Below are 21887 nucleotides of genomic sequence, written 5' to 3'. Positions count from 1 at the left end.
CCCTATTCTACCGTGGTTCATCAACATCCCAGTAAGAGTCGCTTTAAGAACTGTAGGCACCAACAATGGGGTACACAGACTTCAAAAACAGCAGAATCATAGTCACTGAAGTCAGTGGCCAAGGAAGAAGAGATGAATCTTGAAGTCATTAAACCAAATCACACGAGCCTTCTACACTTTTGCACCAGAGTCAAATACACAGGACCACACAGAAGAGTAGGAGAAATGGCAAACCACAACCTCACCACCCTCCATTTCTTACATCGTAGATCCAAATCATGTGAATCATTAAAAATCCTTTTGGAGGGCTTCCCTGGTGGCGCAGTGGTTAAGAATCCGCCTGCCAGTGCAGGGGGCATGGGTTCGAGCCCTGGTCCAGGAAGATCCCACATGCTGCGGAGCAACTAAGCCCGTGCACCACAACTACTGAGCCTGCACTCTAGAGCCTGCAAGCCACAACTACTGAGCCCACGTGCCACAACTACTGAAGCCTGCGCGCCTAGAGCCCGTGTTCCGCAACAAGAGAAGCCACCACAATGAGAAGCCTGGGCACCGCAACGAAGAGTAGTCCCCATTCGTCGCAAACAGAGAAAGCCCGCATGCAGCAACAAAGAGCCAACGCAGCCAAAAATAAATAAACAAATAAATAAAATTGCATTTAAAAAAAAATCCTTTTGGAAACCAAGAAGCTAGACTGGCAGAAGAAATAAACTCTGAAGACTTATTTTACTAATCAAAATAATGTATACTTTATAAAGTTCTTTACATATGGTATCTGGTCATGTGAAATTTGATACCAATCTAAGATGCTTACAAATCAGCATTCCTGCTATATTTTTCACTGTAAAGAAACCTGGTTTTCTAAAGAGCTCTCAATAAAATGCATATTTACCAAGATAACATGATTTAGGTCCAGAAGTATCTCAACAACCTAAATGACTCTACAATGAGTTTCCTAGCACTGATACCCTCCCTCTTCACTTCCCAGGCCTTACCTGTTCTGGATAGAGTTGGCAGCAACGTGCATGGCGACAGCAGTTTCTTGAGTTTTCCGGTTCATACCCCCTGGTGGGGGACACATCCCTGACCCAACCTGAGGTGGCATATTGGCCATGTTAGGGCCATAAGGCCGGTTGCCCATGGAGGCATGACTCATTCTCCCTGGAGGGAGTGTGCCATAAGGTGGGATGCCAGGCTGCCCATGCATCTGACCTCCAGCACCCATAGGGTTCATGCTTCCAGCCATGCCTGCACTGGGGTAGTTAGCATTGGGCAAGGCATTATAGTTTGGCTGCCTGGGGTAGCCTCCTGGGAGGGGAAGGAGAGAAGATGCAGAGACTTGGTTAGTGACTCACTAGCAACTCACTAATAACACTCAACTCTAAAACTCCAAAGATAACAAATAATGGGAATCATTCAATATTTGGTCTGGAAAGAGACCAATTTCACGGTCTCTTTAAACAACAACAACAAAACTTCATGATCCATTTAAAAACAAAAAAAGTGGGGGGGGGGGCAGGAGTATTTAAAGGCAGGCCTCAGTCGTCCCCTTATCTTAAGGACAGCACAGCACAGAGCAAGGCTGTCTGGCAGGCAAGGCTGGCTACGCTGCTATCCAGGCCCTTCAACGCCCAGAATTCTTTCCTTTCTACATACTCATCTTCCATGCTCTGTTTAAGAAATTCAGCTTTAGATCCACCTAGGGCTGATTTTGAGCAAAGATCTACTCTAGTAGGACTAATTTACTCAAAAAAGTTTAATAACCAGTAATTACCATTTACTAAGTGTCTGTGCTCAGTCTTGGGCTAAATACCTTATCCCCATTTTAGAGATGAAACAGAGGCTCAGAGATATTCAAGGACTTTCCAATGATGGCAGTCCTGCCCTACTTTAAGGGCCTGGCCTTGGTGGACTTAAGGCAAAGGACAGTTCTACTCTAATAACCCAGAGAGCAGCATATCAAACAAGGAACTCTTTTCTCGCCTCACCTCCATGTACTCCTACGGTAGTATACTCACCCTGTGGGCCGTACTGACTTCCCTGGGGACCATAGCTCCCCATGGAGTTCTGCTGGTAGGAGCCCATGCCTGTGTGCATCTGTCCTCCAGAAGGCTGACGTGGAGATAAGGCCGACCCGGGCTGGGGGGAACTGTACTGGGGCATCTGGGGGTTCCTCTGCATGTAACCTATTTGTGGGTAGTGTCCATAAAGTTAGTACCTCAATACAATGAGAACAAATGCTCTCCCTTACCCTAGGTCTTAACCATCTACGTTTTCTTTAGCAAATACTTGCACGGGGGCTCTTATCTGCTGTATAAATTGTGTGCTCTTTTAGGCACACTCAAAAGTGACACAGCCATTAACCAGGGCATGCCAACTGTTTCTACTAAATGGAGGTTTGAAAAAACAAACAGCAATGACCCCCCCTCTCCCCCCAAAAAGAGGTAGTATTTAAAGGGTAGAGATTCAATGCTGAGTATTTAGTATTTGCTGACCAAATCAGGCACAATGTAGGGGGGAAATCCATCAAAACACATGACCAACAAAGAATGACTGTGGGGGAACATAATTCTGGAGACACCAAGATGGCCAAGCCCATCCTAACTTCACAACCTGCTGCTGACACTGTCCTAAGCTTCATGGTCATACAGTTCTCCAAAAGCTGTTGCACAGATAATCAATCCAAGGTCTGCCTCTGCCCTGCTCCCCCCTCCCTTGAAGCCCAGCCTCTCACCTCGATCTTGGGCAATGCTTGATTGGTTCATAGAAGGATGCATGATGCTGTCCGACTGGCCACTGGGTGGCCGAGGTGGCATCTGGTTGCCTGCTCCAGACAGAGAAAGAAGTAAGCCAATTATGACTAATTGGAACTAGAATTCCGCCGCAACTAGAATTCCATAGCCTGGAAATTCTAGCCAGAAGGTCAAGTTAGAACTGGAAATGGCTTCTGAGAAGGCCAAGAACCTCCCAGTATCCCATTCACAAAAGGATCCAGCAAAGGGGCTCCCATCTCCCTTCTTCAAATGCTGAAGGGAAACTCTCTGCCAGTGGAAGCCTGGGGCTCCCTAATATTGCTGGGGGCCAGTCCTCTTTCCCTTTCCCCAAAGGTCAGCACTCGTGGGTACCTGGCACTGCAGCAGGCGAGAGTGGTCCTGAGCGAGACTGAGCAACACTGGCAGGAGAGCCAACTGGGGACGGGGAGGGGCCTCGGATGCCAGGCAGGTGAGGGGAGGTATGGGGAGAAAAAGGAGACTGAGCTGGATTACTCTGCTCCCCTTGGCTGCTTGAAATCCCTGATGTGCTCACTCCAGGGCTCAGAGCTCCTTCTGTCCCCATGGGGAGATCGTCTATTGAACCAGACAGATCCTGGAAAATACACACAAGGACATGGATTAGCAGTATTTAGGCAGAAAGATTCTTTTTCCAACAATCCTACTACATGATCAACATTTTTCTTAAACAACCCGAAGTAAATATACTGCACACATTTATGCAGTCGTGATACTATAGCTTACATACAGCAAGCTCTCTATTAAGGGCCAGAGAGGAAATACTTTAGACTCTAAAGGCCACATAGTCTTTGTCACAACTATTCAACTCTGCCACCAGAGTGCAGAAGCAGTCACAGACAACACATAAACAAATGGATATGACTGTGTTCTAACAAAACATTATTTATAAAAACAAGTAACTAGGGACTTCCCTGGTGGCGCAGTGGTTAAGAATCCGCCCGCCAATGCAGGGGACACGGGTTCGAGCCCTGGTCTGGGAAGATCCCACATGCCGCGGAGCAACTGAGCCCGTGCGCCACAACTACTGAGCCTGCGCTCTAGAGCCCGCGAGCCACAACTACTGAGCCCACATGCCACAACTACTGAGCCCACATGCCACAACTACTGAAGCCCGCGCGCCTAGAGCCCGTGCTCCGCAACAAGAGAAGCCACCGCAACGAGAAGCCCGCGCACCGCAACAAGAGTAGCCCCCACGCGCAGCAACGAAGACCCAACACAGCCATTAATTAATTAATTTTTAAAAGTAACTAGCCCACAAGCTATAGTTTGCTGGTCTATCTGGTCTATCTTCTGGTCTATCTACCAGAAGCACATGTAGTACTTTCATCTTCTTTCCCAGCCCCAACTTCTACAGTCATAAGAGAGCAGCTCTTTCAGCGAGCCTTTAGTTCTTTTCCAACGGGGAAACTTAACAAAACACTGCCAGGACAGCATCAGGAGCTATAAGAAAATGTTAACAAGTTTGGGCAACATTCACAGATCCCCTCTCCATCAAATTATTATAACCTACATTTACCAAGAACTCACTCCAAGTTACCATACTTTAAAACATAAGGGGTAGGAGGTAAGAAAGGGATATATTGCACAGACAATTCTTTAACTGCCAAGAGGGTCTGGGACTACATTCCTAACACCTGGCCAACAACAGGGATGAACAAATGTTTGCCAACTGAACAAACCCAGTTTTTTTTCCTAGTTTTAAGTTTTTCAATGAGAATTTGGTATTTATTTGGAGGTTGTGCTTGTCTTGAATTAATCGGTAAAGAGTTCACTCTAGGTCAGTAAACCCCAAGATTAGCAATCAGGAGCTCAATATGAAAAATATTTAAAAATAGAAAAAGGGACTTCCCTGGCAGTCCAGTGGTTAAGATTCCACACTTCCACTGCAGGGGGCGTGGGTTCGATCCCTGATCAGGGAACTAAGATCCTCCATGCCGCGTGGCACACCAAAAAAATAAAAATATTCACCCCAGGAAATGCACCCCCAACCCACTCCCAGCCCCAAGTTCACTCTCTAGCAATACCATGGGCTCAACATCACGCATTAACTTCAGGCTGGGAACTAACTGTACCTTGAAGAAAGAATGAAAGCTTTCAGTACATGCTCAGCTCTGTGAAAACCCTAATACTCAAATAGTTAAGAAAAGAGTTCTCTTAAAGAGACACAGCTGAAGAGGAAGGAAATCCAAAATGGCCTGATTTGAGTCTATTCCTATTCCCACAACAAGCTCACCTTGGAGAGATCAGTTCAAGGTGATTCTGACCCTGGAGTCGGACAGTAACACTGGAGATCAAAGAGCACCTCTTAGGCTCTCCCCTAAGTATCCAGGTTGGTTGGATCTTTGCAAACCAGTTGGTTACTTCACTAGGCTGGGAGTATTTCTGCTGAGTTCTGTGGGAACAAAGCTTGCCTTGAAGGCAAGGCAAGTAGGTAGGTGTGCATTTGTGTCTGTGTTCAGCTCTCAGTGTTAGCTGAGAAGTCAGAAAATGCTAGCTTTCCTACAAGGAGCAGACCCAGTACACCATAGCATGCTTTCACAAACTGCAACTAGAATTAGTCCCAGCATGGAAGAGAACTCAAGAAGCCCTTCTCTAGGTAACACCAAAGGGCCTCTTTCGTCTCAAAGGATTAAAGTACCTGGAGCTATGAAGAGCCCTAGATTCATCCCAAGAGAGGAGGATTCCTTCCCCACGTTGAGGGCTAAGCTGTACCAGGGACACCTAGCTTCTGAACCAAGGAGAGTAAACTCAAAGAGGCAGCAAGATGACAAGAGGAGCCAACTGTGTAGGCCAGAAAAGGCCTTGAAAGCCACTTGTTAAGCCCTGGTTTATAACAGAAACCACAGCCCAATGCTCTGTTTTAGGGACCAGTAGCTTTCCTCAGCATTCCCTCCTACTGTCTCCATTCCTTACCAAACCACCAGCTTCTAGTAATAAGAGCTACTTGCTTAGAGGAAAAAGAAATCAGCATACTTTGGAACAGTACAGGAATTGAAGGTCTATCCATAAGACAAGAACTCTTCAAATGGCCTTGAAAAATTAAATGTTTTAAACATTTCTGTCTTTGATTAAACAAGTAAAACATGAACATTCTCATGGTAAAAACAGTTGAGACAGTATAGGTAAACTTAAAAGTCCCCTTTGCTCTCTTTCTGCTGCCTTCAATAGAGGAACCCCTATTCAAGCTGGTGTATATCCTTGGAGACCTTCTGAGGAACTGAGGAGGAAAAAAAAAAAGAGGATGTTCAACATCACTAACCATCAGGAAAATGCAATTCAAAACCACAATAAGCCTCACGTCTGTTAGGATGGCTATTAACAAAAAGACGAAAAGAAACAAGTATTGGCAAGGATGTGGAAAAAAGGGAACCCTCGTGCACTGCTGGTGGGAATATAAATTGGTGCAGCCACTATGGAAAACAGTATGGAGGTCCCTCAAAAAAAAAAAAAAAAAAAAAAAAAAAAAAAAAAAAGGAACTACCACATGATCCAGCAATTCCACTTCTGGGTATTTATCCAAAGAAAACCAAAACACTAACTCGAAAAGATAGATGCACCCCCATGTTCACTGTAGCATTATTTACGATAGCCAAGGCATGAAAGCAACCTAAATGTCCAATGACAGATGAATGGATAAACAAAATGTGGTGTACACACACACATACACACACACACACACACAGGAATATTATTATTCAGTCATAAAAAAGGATGAAATCTTGCCATTTGTGACAGCATGGATGAACCTTGAGTGCACTATGCTAAGTGAAATAAGTCAAACAGAGAAAGATAAGTACTGTATGATCTCACTTACATGTGGAATCTAAAACAAAACAGAACAAAAACCAAGCTCACAGAGAAGACTGGTGATGGCCAGAGGTGGCGGGGGAGAAACCAGAGAAGGGGGTTAAAAGGTACAAACTTCCTGTTATAAAATAAATAAGCCATGGGGGTGTAATGTACAGTATGGTGACTAAAGTTAATAGAACTGTATATCTGAAATATTTAAAAAGTTCTCATCACAAGAAAAAAATATTCTGTAACTATACAGGTGACGATGTTAACTAGACTCATTGTGTTACTCATTTCACAATATATACAAATACTGAATCGTTATACTGTACACCTGAAACTAATATAATATTGTATATCAAATATATATCAATAAAAAAAATAAAAAGGAAAAAACCCCACCAACCCAACAACCGCTGCTATGGGGTCAGGGCGGGGCCTACAGATGCTCTTTCAGCCACACATCTGTTAAAAACCAGGCTCTCCACAGATACACAAGCAAACGTCCTAGCCCACCTGAGGGATCCCAGGAGCCTGAAAAAAAACCACAGGCAGCCCCTGGGGTTGCGCTCTCAGGACCCTGGAGGCACCTGTGGTGGCAATGTGGTGGCTTCCTTCACAGAGGCATTCTGAGGAGAGCTGTCAGTTTTGGTAAAGTGCCCTGAGCTTCGTAGAGAAAAAGTACTAAGTAAACCACTGTCAACAGCAGTCCACGTGGGCTGGGATGCCTGGGCACAGAGTAACCGTAGGGGAAGAATCAGCATTAATCTTCTTATCTCTCTCATTTGGTTGGTTTGAAGCCAGTCTCTCAAACTGTCATTTTCATCAGAGGGCAACTGGTCAGCATGGGGGGAGTTGATTTAAAAAGATATTAAGAAACAGAATGTTAGCATAGGAAGGAACAGATCATTTATATTAATACTAACAATAACTATCATTTGAGCATCTACGATGTGTCAGGCATTTTATGGAGTTACTTAATTTTCTACAATTCTTGGAAGCAGGTACTACCACCACTAACATGTTGAAAAGGAGCAAGCGGGTGCTCAGAGACGGGGTTACATGCCCAAGCCATCCAGCCAGTAAGTGGCAGAAATCAGACTTTGAACCCAGATCTGCTGAACCCCAAAGCCTATGTTCTTTCTCTTTCCACTACGCTGTGATACTATATAGACTGAGGAAAAAGCATCATAACCTTGAGTTAGGAGACCAAAGCCCAGCTCTTGGTACTTATCAGTTGTGACCTTGGGCAAGCTAGCAACAAGATGGGCTTCAGTTTTCTCATTTATACGACGAAAGGACTGGACAAATCTGAGTCTGTGACAAATCTGAGTCTGGGGCATCTGCAAGAAACTCTACCGGCACCATATAGTCAGGGCCATATGGAAAATGCAATACCAGCAGCAATACCCTGAATAAGAGATACAACTAACTATACACAGCAGTATAAGATGTAAGACATACCCATCAATCTGAGCGGCTAATCACAGTAAATGTTTTTATTGGGAAATGAGAGGGAGTGGTAAAAGCAGAAGACTCCAAAAGAAGTCTCCCTCCTCTATCTGCATGAACAGATATTGCTCTGAACTCCACGTCCTTTTATTGCACAGGACACACCTCTGCTTTCTACCCTACAAAAAGCCAGTTTTTCAGGTCTTTTGTTCCACAAAAAGCCGGATGTCTGGTTGTTGAGTCAGACTTCACTGTGCCTAACAAGTTCGGCTTTCTACAGCACACATATCACACAGACAAAGTTCAATCAATCCAAGCCCCTATTCTCTCTCCCTGGTGGGGCGACCTTTAGCATTTCAGGACTCAGGTTCTCAGTTCTCCCAAAAGAGTCCACCTAACAGGTGTCTTCTAGGAGGACTGCTGAAAGAATTGTAGCAATGCCCTGTAAGTGGAAAGATCTCTTTTCCCGGGCTTGCATTCCTCCAAGCATAATCCTGCTGAGAGATAGGAGGTGAGGATCAGCCCACTCAGTGCCCTGCCAGTTCCAAGGAAGCAGCAGGGCCAGGGAGAATTTCCTCACGTGTTTCCAACGTGTTTCATGCATTTTATTGCTCATCTACCATGCAGATCAAAAGCGCTGGAGCAGGTCCAACTATTTCACACAGAATCTCACACTCCAGGCTGGCTACAGCCCCGAAAGCCTTCGTTTCTTCACTTGAAATACTGCCCAATGTTATTTTGGGATGTGACCTGATAGAGGAAGCCCATAGGGATTCCATGACGATAACTGTTCCAGCTGTGATTGGTTGCCCAGCCCCAGCGAGTGCCAGCATGGGTCTGTCAGGCTCTGCTGACAAACAGAACTCAGCAGCTAACACCTCTTCACACCACAACAAAACCATGCCCAAAATCACACAGTCCATACCTCACTGGGTGTGTGGGGGGGGTGGGGTGGGGTTGGGGGGTGTTTGCAGTGCTCTCACAGGAAGAGCTACAAATTCTAACATGAACTGGCTGCCTGATTAAGTACACTTTCAAGCAGGAAGATACCAGATCAGGGTTACAGAAGGGTGGGGGGTTAAACAATCTTCTGACAGAGACTCACAAGGATGACATCAGCTCATTTTGCTGAACAGATTAAGCAACATCAATAAGGAAGTCTAAAGAACGAGCTCATAGCAATGCTCAGATTCAGGGTTTTCTCATAAATTTGGCCGAATCCTCGAGAAATAGAGCTTCTGTTAACCCCCAGGTGGAGTCCTCATATTCTTTCAGTTGTGACGAGCTTTTGCCAAGTTGTGCTGACTACTGGCAGGGAAACCATCCGCCCCAGGTAAATTCTACACACATACTTGCCCAGCCTAACAGATCCACGGTCCCTGTGGGAGGCTGCTCCCAGGCTGGAGAATGGGAGGAAATCCTGAAGAACACAGAAGAGGTTGGGAAACTTAACTTTGATGAAAGGCAGATGGTAGGAAAGGAGGCAATAGTTTTAACAAACTTCAAGGAAAAAGACAAACTTAATTACTTCAGAACTACTTAAGGCAAATAAATTTGGGGGAGAGCTGATTTTTCATAAAGCCTTCTTTAAGCAATATATTTGTCAAGGGTCAGGGGAGGAAGAGGCTACCTCTATCATACACTCACAAAAAAATATTCAGTACAATAATTCTCTTTTTTCTCCTCAGTCTTTGCTAAATGGAAAGATGGGCGATCTGACCCACCCAGGCTAGAAGGGACTCCAGAGTTACAGGACTGCTGCTCTGTTGTTCTAATACGTGGTCTTAGTCCAAGAGACTAAATGCCATCCCTCCCTTGAGAGCAGGCTAGCGGTAGCAGTGCTCGTGGAAATGCCAAGAACGAATCAACACACAGAAGAGGCTGCCTCTTACTTCCAAGTCAGGCTTTAAGCAGGTGGTAGGGAAGGGGAAAGAAAAGACACAGAGGCTGGCAACTATCCTTGCAGCTTAGGACCAAGCACCATCTCCTGCCTGGACTACACTCACTGTGTGGAATAGAAGAAACTGCTCTGGGAAAGGCTCAGAGAACTCTTATTTCTTAACCCCCCACCCCAAGTTCCCAAAAACCCCTCACCAAACTCCCACTTCTCTTTTTCGACAAGCTTTTATTTTGGCGATAATGAATCATTTCTTCTGGGTGCCTTCCGGCTGCCTGGTGGGAAATGCACAGTAGAGAAAGGTCAGACTCTTCTTGTCTCCAGAATGCTTTTCGGGGCCCACTTCCAAGACGAAATCCCCTACATATACTCAACAAATTTCATAAAGAAAGCTCTGGGAGACCAAATCTCCAAATTCAAAGGATGTTGGAAAGAGGAATAAAAGCCAAGTCCCTTCGTGTCTCCCTCTTTAAGGGACTCAGAACTGACACGAATATGTGACTATCATGTGTTCAACCCTAGGGTACGTGGCTGTCTCACATTCCACTCTCACAATCTTCTGAGGTAGGTATCATCCCCATTTTAACAAAGCAGCAAGAGGCTCAGAAGTTAAATGACTTACCCAAGGAGAGAAAGCTATTAAACAGAAGAACTGGGTCTAAACCCATATTTTTGATTCCAAAGCCTGCACTCTTTCCACCATAAGGTGGAAGTTTGCCACTATCAAAGGCTAGGCTCCGTGCTCGAAACAAGGTGAGGCAACAACAGTCTGTCTCCAGACACACCGGGTGATTAGCTACATGACTCTAAGAGGCTAACCTCACTAGGTATCACTTAGTTCTTCTGCAGAAGGAAAGAATAAAACTAGATAATCCAACTCTACAAGTCTACAATGCTATGTGTTCCTCTCTTTCCTAGCCACTCTTCCTTATAAATCACTCTTCCTTTCATGGTTATTTCAAGTCAGCCCTGTCACCTATAACTCTCTTAATTTAAACCTACTTTTTCTATACTAAAGGGTGTAGTACTTTTCCTCTCCTCTGGGTCCTTAGAAGGATACTTAATGCACAGGGGTGAGGAGGGAGGAGAGAGTGACTTAGAATCTAGGGAGATAAGCAGGAAGTTAAGTCCCATGAAAGTAGGTGTCTGATCTCTCTCTGCAGGTACTCCTGGGCCCTAATCCTATTATCAAGCATAAGGGTGTGGCCCAGAGAGAGAAGTCAAAACACTCCTAGCCTCTAGGCGGCCTCATCTCCGATAATTTCACACTTTCTTCCTCACCCAGCCCTGCAGCCACCGTTGCAAACTGCAGGACAACTGGGTCTTGTTTAGGAGCCCCAACTCCCAAACTACTCCTTTCTGGGGCATGTGCCAAGCAAGCTTCAACCCCCTGCCCACAGCCGCGCTCCAACAATGGGGCAACAGAGCTCTCCTCTAACACAACAGGGTAGCCCATTTCCCAGCCACCAAAGAGAACTGGGTGGGAAGAACAGTTGCTTGAAGTTGCACTATAGGTGTATCAACTACAGACTAAAATTGTTTTCTGCCTTGGGATCTTCAAAGATGAGAACAGCTTTGTGGGGGCAAAGCCTCCACAATCACAGTATAACTACCCTGACCCCTCACGCTCGCTCCGCAGGCAGAGCCCAGAGTCCCTTCAACGTCCTCTAGACCCAGTGTTCAGGACTGATGGTACTGTGCTGAATCTGCCTTTTTCCTCATTAGCCTTAGGAGCTATATTCTCCTATGTTATTAGTGACCAGAAAAATGCCAGGCACACAAAAGACTATAAATGCTTGATAAATATTACTCAAAAGCATCCTCTTTAGACCCAATCTCTATTAGTCTCTTTCCTTTAATAGTCATTCCTCCACCCTAACCCTGCACACCTCCACTCCAGACCTCCACAATGAAGGAGGGACTCTTGGGTGTTGTCATCAAGGGAACTGACTCTCCTGCCTAAGACGGAGAAGTGCAATCCTGAAAGGGCCTCAGCCACTTGATAAGAGCTCTTGATAGAACTGCAGTGCAGGGAAGGAACGTCGGGCAAGGAGGCTGTCGGGAGGTGGGGCTCTGTATCACTGGAGAAATTTCAATCTAATTACAAAAAACAAGAACCTGCTGTTCTAATCCACCTCAGCAGAATCTCTTGACGTAGGTCTGACCCTTTGGGTGGAGGCTGAGGGCGTTGCTGAGGTAAAAAGTGGGGAGAAGAAAGAGCGTTGGGCTGCCAGCATTCCTGCAGTGGGCGCCCCTTCAAACAGCAGCTCGGCCACTGCAGCAGCCATTGATTTTCCAGGGGTCGATACTCTGCTCCCACAGATCTGCTCGGCTAGAGGTTTAATCACATTGAGTGCTTCTGCTCAACATCTCCCCTGCACTTCCCCCTCCCCAAGCCAATAAAACAAACACCAAAAACACAATAAGAGTTGGCAACGGATAGATGGTGTTTCCCACAGCTGGCCCCTAAACCCAGAAAAATTGTAAGCACCAGCTCAAGGGAACCAAAGCTACCTGGGCAATCCACAAGCTGCAGGGGTAGACCCACAGGCCCCGGAGAACCTTTTAATCCATTGCCCAACGTCCCCATGAGACCTTTCTAATAATTCAGATGTTTTACATAAAAAAATCCAGGTTCCCAACTTATGAAAAGAATAGATCCTAGAACTCCCAGAGGTGCTGATCGATTGAAACCTTGCTTTCTAGTTTGTCACAGACCCCACCACGTCTGTATAATACCCATGTTACCTACCTGACCAGCCTTCTGACACATACCCCTCCCCTGCCAAGGTTTCTTCTCACTTAGGCATTTCTCATTAGAGAATGTCTCATCTAGCCAGAAACCACCTCTTGGCCAAAAGTGTACAGAGTGTTGTAAGGGTCACTAGCTGCTAAGACTCAAATCTGAAAAAAAATGAAACTAGGTCAGAGCTGGGCCTGAGTTAGAGCAGTCAAGATCAGTGCATATTTATGGAATAGGGCTATTCTAATCCCAGCAGGAAGTGAGCACTGTAAAGCTAGAGAAGACAAAGAAGTTAAGAACCCCCTACTTTCTCCAAGCTTGCATTCCCTGTCAAGAAGGCCAACCACACAGACCGTGTTCCACCATGATCATCAGCTTGGATCCTAGAACTTGAGTAAGGAGAACAGGAAAAAGGGGAGAGGAAAAGACGGCAGAATTCTAGATCTGAGAAGTGTAAGGGGGAGGGGTACTGCCTTAGGCTTCACCTCATTTGGCTGCTCCTCAGAAATACAGCAACCAGAAAGCAAGGAGGACGGACGTAATGTACACAAGTAGGGAAGGTAAAGTTGGCACTGTGCTTAACACAGCGTAGACCAAGGTCTAGGGGGCTGGATGGCCTCCTTGGTTTGATATTTAAAGCCCTAAATTTATATTTGCCAGTGGTCTTCCCTACCATGACCTACGGGTCTAGATAAAATCCAAAGATTTGGGGGGAGGGGGTGGAACAAAGAAATCTGAGAGTGGGGAATGGATAGAATCCTAAACCAGAAAAGACAGCCCTGAAGGCCTTTAAAACCAAAAAAACAACAACTCTGTACACAGGGAAAGACATAGTCAAGTCCTAAAAGCAAAAGACGAGGAAGGAAAAGAACGAATATTCTTGATGACAGTTCCTCTGAATACAGATGCAGTGAATTTATTTGGAACTTGGTTTCTCTCCTACTTTTTTTTCTCTCCTACTTTTTTTCTCTCCTCAAATATCAGGAAATTACCTTCACTCACCTCAGTAAACAACCGTCAATATTCCTCCCACAACAAAGCTGGCCTTAAGGGACAGATTTGCTCTCAGTCTGAACCTTCAACCTCTAGTTCCCACCTTCAACAAGGCATGGCTTCTTAACTCCCTTGGGGAAAGGTCAATAGGAAGCTAGCCAACAGCTTGGAGATGAGCTCCGCCTCACAGCAATCAGAGATTACATCACAATACCAGCCAATTCCATGCTGACACCAGGTGGGGAGGAGAAATAGGTTCTGGCCATGGAAGTAGATGGAGCAAGAGATCAAGCACTGGCCCCCAAAGGGACAGCACTAGATCACATACCAGTTTCATCGTAACATTCAGGTAGAACATCAAATATCTTAGAAATATGAGAAAAAGACAACAGAGCTGATTCCATGCTTGATTTATCAGGTATGTTAACATAGTTCACACCTATGGGCCCTCCTCTCTGGACCAAGATTCTCACTCTGGTGCAGGGGGGCCCTAGTGGTTTCTGTAAATATAGCACTTCTAGGAGGACTTCGTTCAGAAAGTCCAAGCTACCCCTCACCCACCTTCCCCAGACAGACAAGAAACAGCTTCACAATCCCAAATCTAGGGGCTAGCTTTTGGATTTTGTTTGGTCTTCTTGGAGAAGGACAATGGCAGAACCGGGGCATGTACTTCACCAAGGTAGTCTCCCAGACAGCTCTGCAGGTTATAAAAGCACCAACAAGAGAGAAGGAGAAGGGGAGATAGATGGAGGAAAGCTACTGTCACCTAGGCAACTGAGTTCATCCATATGTTGACTCAGGAATTTCAAGAAATTCTAGTTGTTGAGGTTTCTTCCTTCCAGAGTAAATGCTTCCTACATCTTCCTATGGAGGAGACCCAAATCCAGAAGCTACAGTATCACTACCTTTGCCTAGAAGTCTCAACCCCACATCTCTCCATACCTCCTCCCTCCCTTTCCTCAAAGAGAAGAGAATATGGAAGACAAAGTCTGTTTTCTTTTTTTCTTTAATTAATTAATGTATTTATTTATTTATTTTTGGCTGTGTTGGGTCTTCGTTGCTGTGCGCGGGCTTTCTCTAGTTGCGGCAAGCAGGGGCTACTCTTTGTTGCGGTGTGCGGGCTTCTCATTGCGGTGACTTCTCTTTGTTGCGGAGCACAGGCTCTAGGCATGCGGGCTCAGTAGTTGTGGCTCACGGGCTCTAGAGCACAGGGTCAGTAGTTGTGGCGCACGGGCTTAGCTGCTCCGCGGCATGTGGGATCTTCCCGGACCAGGGCTCGCACCCGTGCCCCTGCATTGGCAGGCAGATTCTTAACCACTGTGCCACCAGGGAAGTCCCCAAAGTCTGTTTTCTGAATATGGCACTCTTCCTTCCCCTAAAGGAGCTTTTTACTCACCCTTTATAGGAGTTTTTCCTAATAGTAAAAGCAATGGGTTTTCACTATGAGGGAAGCCCATATTCTCATTTACTGAATGACCTTGGGCAAGTCCTTTAACTTGTTTGGGTCTTGGATTCCTCATATATGTAAAGAGTGGGGTGAGGGGGGATGGTGGTGTTTGTGTTAAGTGTGGTGAATATTCTGTGGAGTAGCTCATGCTAACTTCATTCTACTCTTTTCCTAATTGCAGAGGTTAAAAAGCTAAAAACTACATTTCCCAGAATCCCTGCAGATGGGTTTTGGCTATAATTCAGGTTCTGCTAATTAGAATCAGACTCAAGATTAGATCAAAGTATGGCAGTGATCATACTTCTGTCTCCTTCACTTGTCTCTACAGGAGCATTTTGGTTTCATCTTCCAGTTAACTGGGTGCTGGTCCTGGTAGCAGCAGCTGCTGCTTCTTGATTCCAGCTTACTGATCCCTAGATAGCAGATTTAGAGCACTCAATCTGATAGTGACTCACAAGCAGGAGTTCCCTTGGTGGGTCAAATCTAGGTCTAGATCCCGACTCCTGGAGGATGAGCCTAGAGCATGCTCCCTCAATCCGCCTAACAATTTTTAAGTCCAATTCCCTATATTAAATACTTCTCTATTAAACATACCTAGGGTTTAGCATGGCCTAGGTTCAGTGTAGAAATCACTCTATCTGACACAGTACTGTCAGATGATCCTAAGAGAGTAGTTGTGAAGGAGAAAGAAGAGAATTATTCACAAAGCATATTCCCTGAGTCAGAGTCTTCTGGGGAAAAATGGGCAAAATGGGGAAGCCTAGAACTTTAAAATACATTTGCCCAAGACAACCTCCTTCACTTCTTCCTTTTTTACAACCTTCCTGTACTTTCTCCCTCCCACTCTAAGCTCTGAGGGGTGTTGAACTGCTCACATAAGTTGGAAGGTTGAGTCAGCACATGCTTTCCTTTCCATCCCTATATTCTCTGTAAGCTTTTACTCTGCTGAGGATAGCATTACCTGCCCAAGCCCAAATATATTCTCTGGGCTTGGGCTAGAAAGGGTACCAACTGTCTTCCTCAGCAGCAGGAAGTATGTTTTACATACTCCAGGTGGTAAAGAACCAGGGCACAACAGTCCTGACAGCCCTGCACTGCTAATAAGTGAAGATACATTTGGCCTACAAGATCCCAGTTTATCTTCTTATACCAATTTCTGATTGAAGTAACGAACCACCAGCTTCCTGTAGCAGGACTGGGGACAAACTGAAAAACAAGGTCAAATCGAAGTGATATGCTTGGTGGGGATGGGGTACTTCCCACCAGTCCTCAGTAACGCTAACTGAGCCCAGGAGCCATAACACTAGACCTAAGGCTCAGTTAGTTTTCAGAATGAAGTTGTTCCGAAGAAAACAAAAGGTTCCAGCAAGAGGAATCTGTGTGAGACACACAGGCAGGAAGCAGAGCTGAGCCACCAGCAACTAAAATAGAAACAGGAAATGGGCCCAGGAACAAGCATACAGTAATCTGCTGCTAGCAGCACAGGCTCCAGCAGGCGCCAGGCAGTATCAGGGCCAAAGCAGCGTGACTAAGATGGAGAAGCAGATTGGCTAGTCCTGCCAGAGAACCGGCGTTCTAGAGAAGGGACAGCTACTTGCACACGGTACATGCTGCTCTGAGCAGTCTGGGCAGATATGTGAGAGGGGGTAGAAAGTCTCCTTTATGAGACTTTCTAAGAGCACCTGGATTACAATTCAAGGGGAGCAAGCATAGATACACAGTCAGATGTAAAGAAAACAGGTCACCAACCTCAGAATGGCCCAGCTTCTCTGGGTACCAAAATTGCTAGTGACATTTCTGTTATCCCTTTAAAAATAAGCCATCGAAAACCTAGGCAAAAACCGTTGGTCCTGCCTCCTTTTACCATGAAATGTGATGAAAGGAAACACTAACAGTGTAAAATTAAAATCCTTCACAAACATTCCAGTTTTTTAAGCCTTTAGAGAATTTGTCATTCTGCCCCCCCGCCCCTCACCAATAAACCTAGACAACAAAAAGCTGGTCCCCAAGATCAAGTAGGTAGCAAGAACCTAGGGGCTAGTCAACAAAGGTTTACTAAGTATTTGCCTGACACAGGTATTAGACACAGGCCTGAGTACTCAAGCAGAAGTACCAGCATAATGCTACGTCAACATGAAGAAAATGGGAAGAAGTCCCAGAGAAGGTATTTCACAGCTAGGTTTTGAAGCCAAAGTAGAAGTTTGCTGGGCTTTAAAAAAAAAAAAAAAAAAGGTTGGGGGTGGGGGGGAAGCAGAGATCACACACACACCTTAAGCAAAAGGACAATGGCAGGAAGGACCACGGCTTGTGAGGAGCTTAAGGCACACGCGAGTGGCCAGAGATGAGGTTGCAGAGGTATGCTGGGAGTTGTAGATGGCCCCATAATAGTGTCTGGACTGTAGGCACAGGGAGTCAGGGCCCCCAGAGCACCCACAAAACAACTGGTTTACTAGACACGGTAAAATTTATTGTATTCCAAAGTCTCTGGCATGATATTTTATTTGAAAATATTACTCTCAGCTTTCAGGGTCTAACTCCTCCTTGCTTCAGAACCATAAGACACATGAATCACCTGGAGATCTTGTTAACAGTGTTGGATTCAATAAAGCTAGCGTGGGGCCCAAGAATCTGCATTTCTTGCAAGCTCCCAGGTGATATCTGTGCTGCTAGATAATGGACCACATTTTCCCCAGTACCAAGGATCTAACTGATTAAAGTTTTAGCATTAATCAGGACACTGCTTTAAAAAAAAAAGGCACAGGGACTTCCCTGGTGGCGCAGTGGTTAAGAATCCACCTGCCAATGCAGGGGACACTGGTCCTATCCCTGTTCCGGGAAGATCCCACATGCTGCGGAGCAACTAAGCCCGTGAACCACAACTACTGAGCCTGCGCTCTAGAGCCCGTGAACCACAACTACTGAGCCTGCGTGCCTCAACCACTTGAAGCCCACGTGCCTAGAGCCCGTGCTCTGCAACAAGAGAAGCCACCGCAATGAGAAGCCCACACACCACAACGAAGAGCAGCCCCCGCTGGCCGCAGCTAGAGAAAGCCCGTGCATAGCAACGAAGACCCAACGCAGGCAAATAAATAAATAAATAAATATTTTTAAAAAATAGACTTAAAAAATTTTTAAGAAGGCACAGAGCAGGCTCCCATACAACACAAGGAAACCAAAGAACCACTTTTGTCAACTTTTCAGTTTGAGGTGATTCCCCAGTTGGTTAGTACCTCCAGCAGGCCTGACCTATAGATTTGGCCATCTTCCCTCTCCCACTCCTCCCTGTGCCTTCAGTTCACAACTCATCTATGCCTCCATCACAGGCAGGTCTGGGCAAAAAAGGGAAATGGAAATACATTTATACTCTTCTTTTAGGACAAATCTAGTAAATGTTAAATGACAAAGGGTTCAGGCTTTTGGCTAAACATTAAGAGAGAATCAGATTGTCCACGACTTTCCTCTGCTGGGTGGGATGCTAAAGGAAATATTTCATCTAAAATATCAGAGAAAACTGGATTCAAATTCCAATTCCGAGCCTTAGTTTCTTCTTATGTAAAACAGAAGTGATTATTCAACTTAATACATTTCAATTCCTGCCTTTCCAGGAAGATTCGTTTTGGCTGTAGATCCTTTCCTGGCTTCACTCCTGCCCTCTAAGATACAGATTCTACAAGAGTTCCCTCCCATTTCCTCTTTCCAGATCACTATAACCCAAGCTCTCAAGATTTGAGAACATCACAGTAGTAAAGCATGAGTGCTAATAGCTACTTTGTTGTTAAGTAGAAATCTAAAGAAGGGCTTGGAAACCCAAGTGATACAACAATATCTTTAGATAATTTAACAGACATTAAAAATCCTACTCCTGGGCTTCCCTGGTGGCGCAGTGGTTGAGAGTCCGCCTGCCGATGCAGGGGACACGGGTTCGTGCCCCGGTCCGGGAGGATCCCACATGCCGCGGAGCGGCTGGGCCCGTGAGCCATGGCCGCTGAGCCTGCGCGTCCGGAGCCTGTGCTCCGCAACGGGAGAGGCCACAACAGTGAGAGGCCCGCGTATCGCAAAAAAACAAAACAAAAAAATCCTACTCCAGCTCACCTCACTCCTGGCATCAACAACTTCCACACTTCCACTCCTATCTAACCACAGCAAACAAATATGGTTGAGATCTTCAATGGCAGTGTCTGAGACATTTTCAGTCAAGGATATATAGTGTCCCTTTTAAGCTAAACCAGTGTCCCTGATTCCCTTCTCTCGCAACTCCTGAAAGATGTGCCTGTTTATACCTTCCTAATGTTCTGCCAGCAGCATCACCATTCTGTATCTATCTGCTTTATACACATGTGGGTCTTGAGATGAACCTAAGGAATTCAGGCCGATTCAGCTGCCTCCCTTTCCACGCCTTTCAAGGGTGCTCGTTACCCTTACACCTTTCCCTTGCTCATTCCCTTCCCTCCAGCCCTCAGAAATTAGGTCTTCTCCCTACCTCAGAAGTATTCCAATAACCTGCTTCATGACAAATCTAACTTTATATTCCTTGAAAATACTTTAGATGCACACCATCTTTGTCCCTTCCTTGGCTTCCAGAAATATGGAAATATGACATGATCCTGGTCCCCCTCCAATCTCTCCAGCTACGTGTTGGGCGCTTCTACTCAGTGACCACAGGCATTGTCCAGGGCTCCATCTGGCTCCTCTCTCCATGCTGCATGGTCTGGGTGGTTTAACTATTCCATGGTTTAACTTCATTCCATGGTTTAACTATTAACCACTATGCAGACAACTCTCAAGTTCTATCCAGACTCAGCTCTTACCCAAGTTTCAGTCTCCTATCTCCAACTAGTAACTAAGCATTTGTTTTTCGATATCTCACTATATGGGACTTAACTTCTCCTCAAAAATGCGTTTTCCTATTAACCTTTCTATTTCCGTCAATGAGATCCCCCCACCCCCGCCCCAACCCAGTATACAACATTGTTAAATTTTCCAGCCAGTAGAATGCAGTTATTCTCAGTTCTATAGATTCTTTCCTGTGCATCTCACAACTAAGACTAGGTGGTTATGTAAATGAGACAGAGGGGTAGAACTCCACTGAACACCAGAACTATTTCAACAGTTTAACTTATCCCCTTGCTTGCAGACTATCCCCTTTTCAAACTACACTACACACCAATGGATCATTTCTGTAAAACATTAATTTCATCATGCTATTGCCCTAATTACATATCTGCAGGCCTATGAGATAAGATCCAAATGGCTCCCTTATCCTACCAGGGCTCCAGCCCCTGTGATCTAGCTTTCCATCCTGTTTGTTACTCCCCACCCCGGGAAGCCTGATCCTGACCAGCCCCTCTAAGTGTCATCCACACTGCATCCCACCCCCACCGAGCCTCTGCTCAGGCTGTACTTTCCTTTCCAACCACCCCAATACATCCATACCTAGTTCATTCTAACTAAACTTCTGCCATGATGTCTTCCCTCTACTATTTAGACATAAATGGATCACTGAGTTCACCAAGCCCTGATAGCACTCACTGTAACATTCAGGCACACATTCTTCCATCTATTTTACTAATGAAACAGAGGAGGATCCTTGAGGGTTGCAAGCATGTCATACTCAGACTCACCAACTTAAGAGCTCAGATTACCTCAGAAGTCATCAAAGTTCAACCCTTGTCTAATGCGTATTCTGCCTCCTATATGACAACCACAGCAAACAGGGTGCCAGGTTTTACAGGTAAGACAGGGAACTTACCTACTTTTCTTTTTCTTTTTAAAATATCCTCAATACTCCAGATCACAAAGGAACTTGTATGTCACACTTGGGCTTAAACCTATAGGCAACAAGTACCCAGAGGTTTTAGAACAATAGTGTAACTTGCCAAGTTTGATTTTTTAAGATGATCACTCTGGTGATTATGTTGAGGACAGACTTGGAAGGAAAAGAAGCAGGTCAAGACTCTGTAGCAAAACACCTGGTGAGAGATAATGGGGGCCTGAAAGAAAGGCAACGAGGAAGGACAAGGGATTTAAAAGCCATTTCTGAGGTAGACTAGGATTTGGTGAACAACTTATACAAGGGATCCAGCAATCAGTGCCACAGAGCTGAGAGCTCCCAGGGTGTGCTGGCAACGCAAGGGCTGCCCTAACCTCCGAATAAACTGCAGGGGGCACAGCTGCAGGCAGTCTGTCTCTCCCAAGGTCTCCCCTCCTTCATTTTCAACCCGCAGTCTTCCCTCCAGATCATCAAGAGGCAAACGACAGTGTAAGTCACCACCACTATTATTCAAGTTGCCACTGTGGCTTCCAAGTCTAGTCATTTTTTTCTTCCCTTTTCAAAGGACTACCAAAGCTCATTGTTATTCAAGTATGGTCTTTAGAACTACAGCACCACCTGAGAGCTTCTTAGAAATGCAAATTCTTGGGTCCTACCCCACAACTACTGAATCAGAATCTCTCTGGGTAGAGGTCAGTAATCTTGTTCTAATTGATCTCCAGATGATTCCTAATGCATGCTGAAGTTTGAGAAGCAGTGATATAGCTAACCTCTACCAGATCAAGGCTTTTAATCCTATATCCATTTTGCACCACTGAATGGAAACTCTATCCCAGGTACACTTTCAAGACTAACATGTAAATTTACAAATGTGCTGCAGTAAGAAAAATTTGGGAAGCAGTCATTACTCCAAGGAAACCACATACACTTGAATGAATCACTTAAATAGAAGCTTTTCAAGATGCAACTCCAAGTCATTCTCAAAAATGACTATAATCAAA

At 45.3% G+C, this 21887-nt stretch overlaps 1 protein-coding gene across 3 annotated transcripts in view; it reads right to left on the bottom strand.

Moving 5' to 3' along the window:
* ARID1A (AT-rich interaction domain 1A) overlaps positions 1-21887 on the bottom strand; it is a 73736-nt gene that overhangs the window by 14767 nt on the left and 37082 nt on the right. For all 3 annotated transcript variants that reach the window (XM_067724963.1, XM_067724961.1, XM_067724962.1), the window contains exons 5-8: positions 3126-3366; positions 2735-2824; positions 2019-2186; positions 996-1308 (exon numbers count right to left, since the gene is read on the bottom strand). In XM_067724963.1, the coding sequence (XP_067581064.1) occupies positions 996-1308; positions 2019-2186; positions 2735-2824; positions 3126-3366 (812 nt within the window). The remainder of the gene's footprint in view (positions 1-995; positions 1309-2018; positions 2187-2734; positions 2825-3125; positions 3367-21887) is intronic.

The sequence above is a fragment of the Pseudorca crassidens genome, chromosome 2 (genome assembly GCF_039906515.1).
Source record: "Pseudorca crassidens isolate mPseCra1 chromosome 2, mPseCra1.hap1, whole genome shotgun sequence".
Taxonomy (NCBI): Eukaryota; Metazoa; Chordata; class Mammalia; order Artiodactyla; family Delphinidae; genus Pseudorca; species Pseudorca crassidens.
This window is presented reverse-complemented; position numbering and strand designations above follow the sequence as displayed.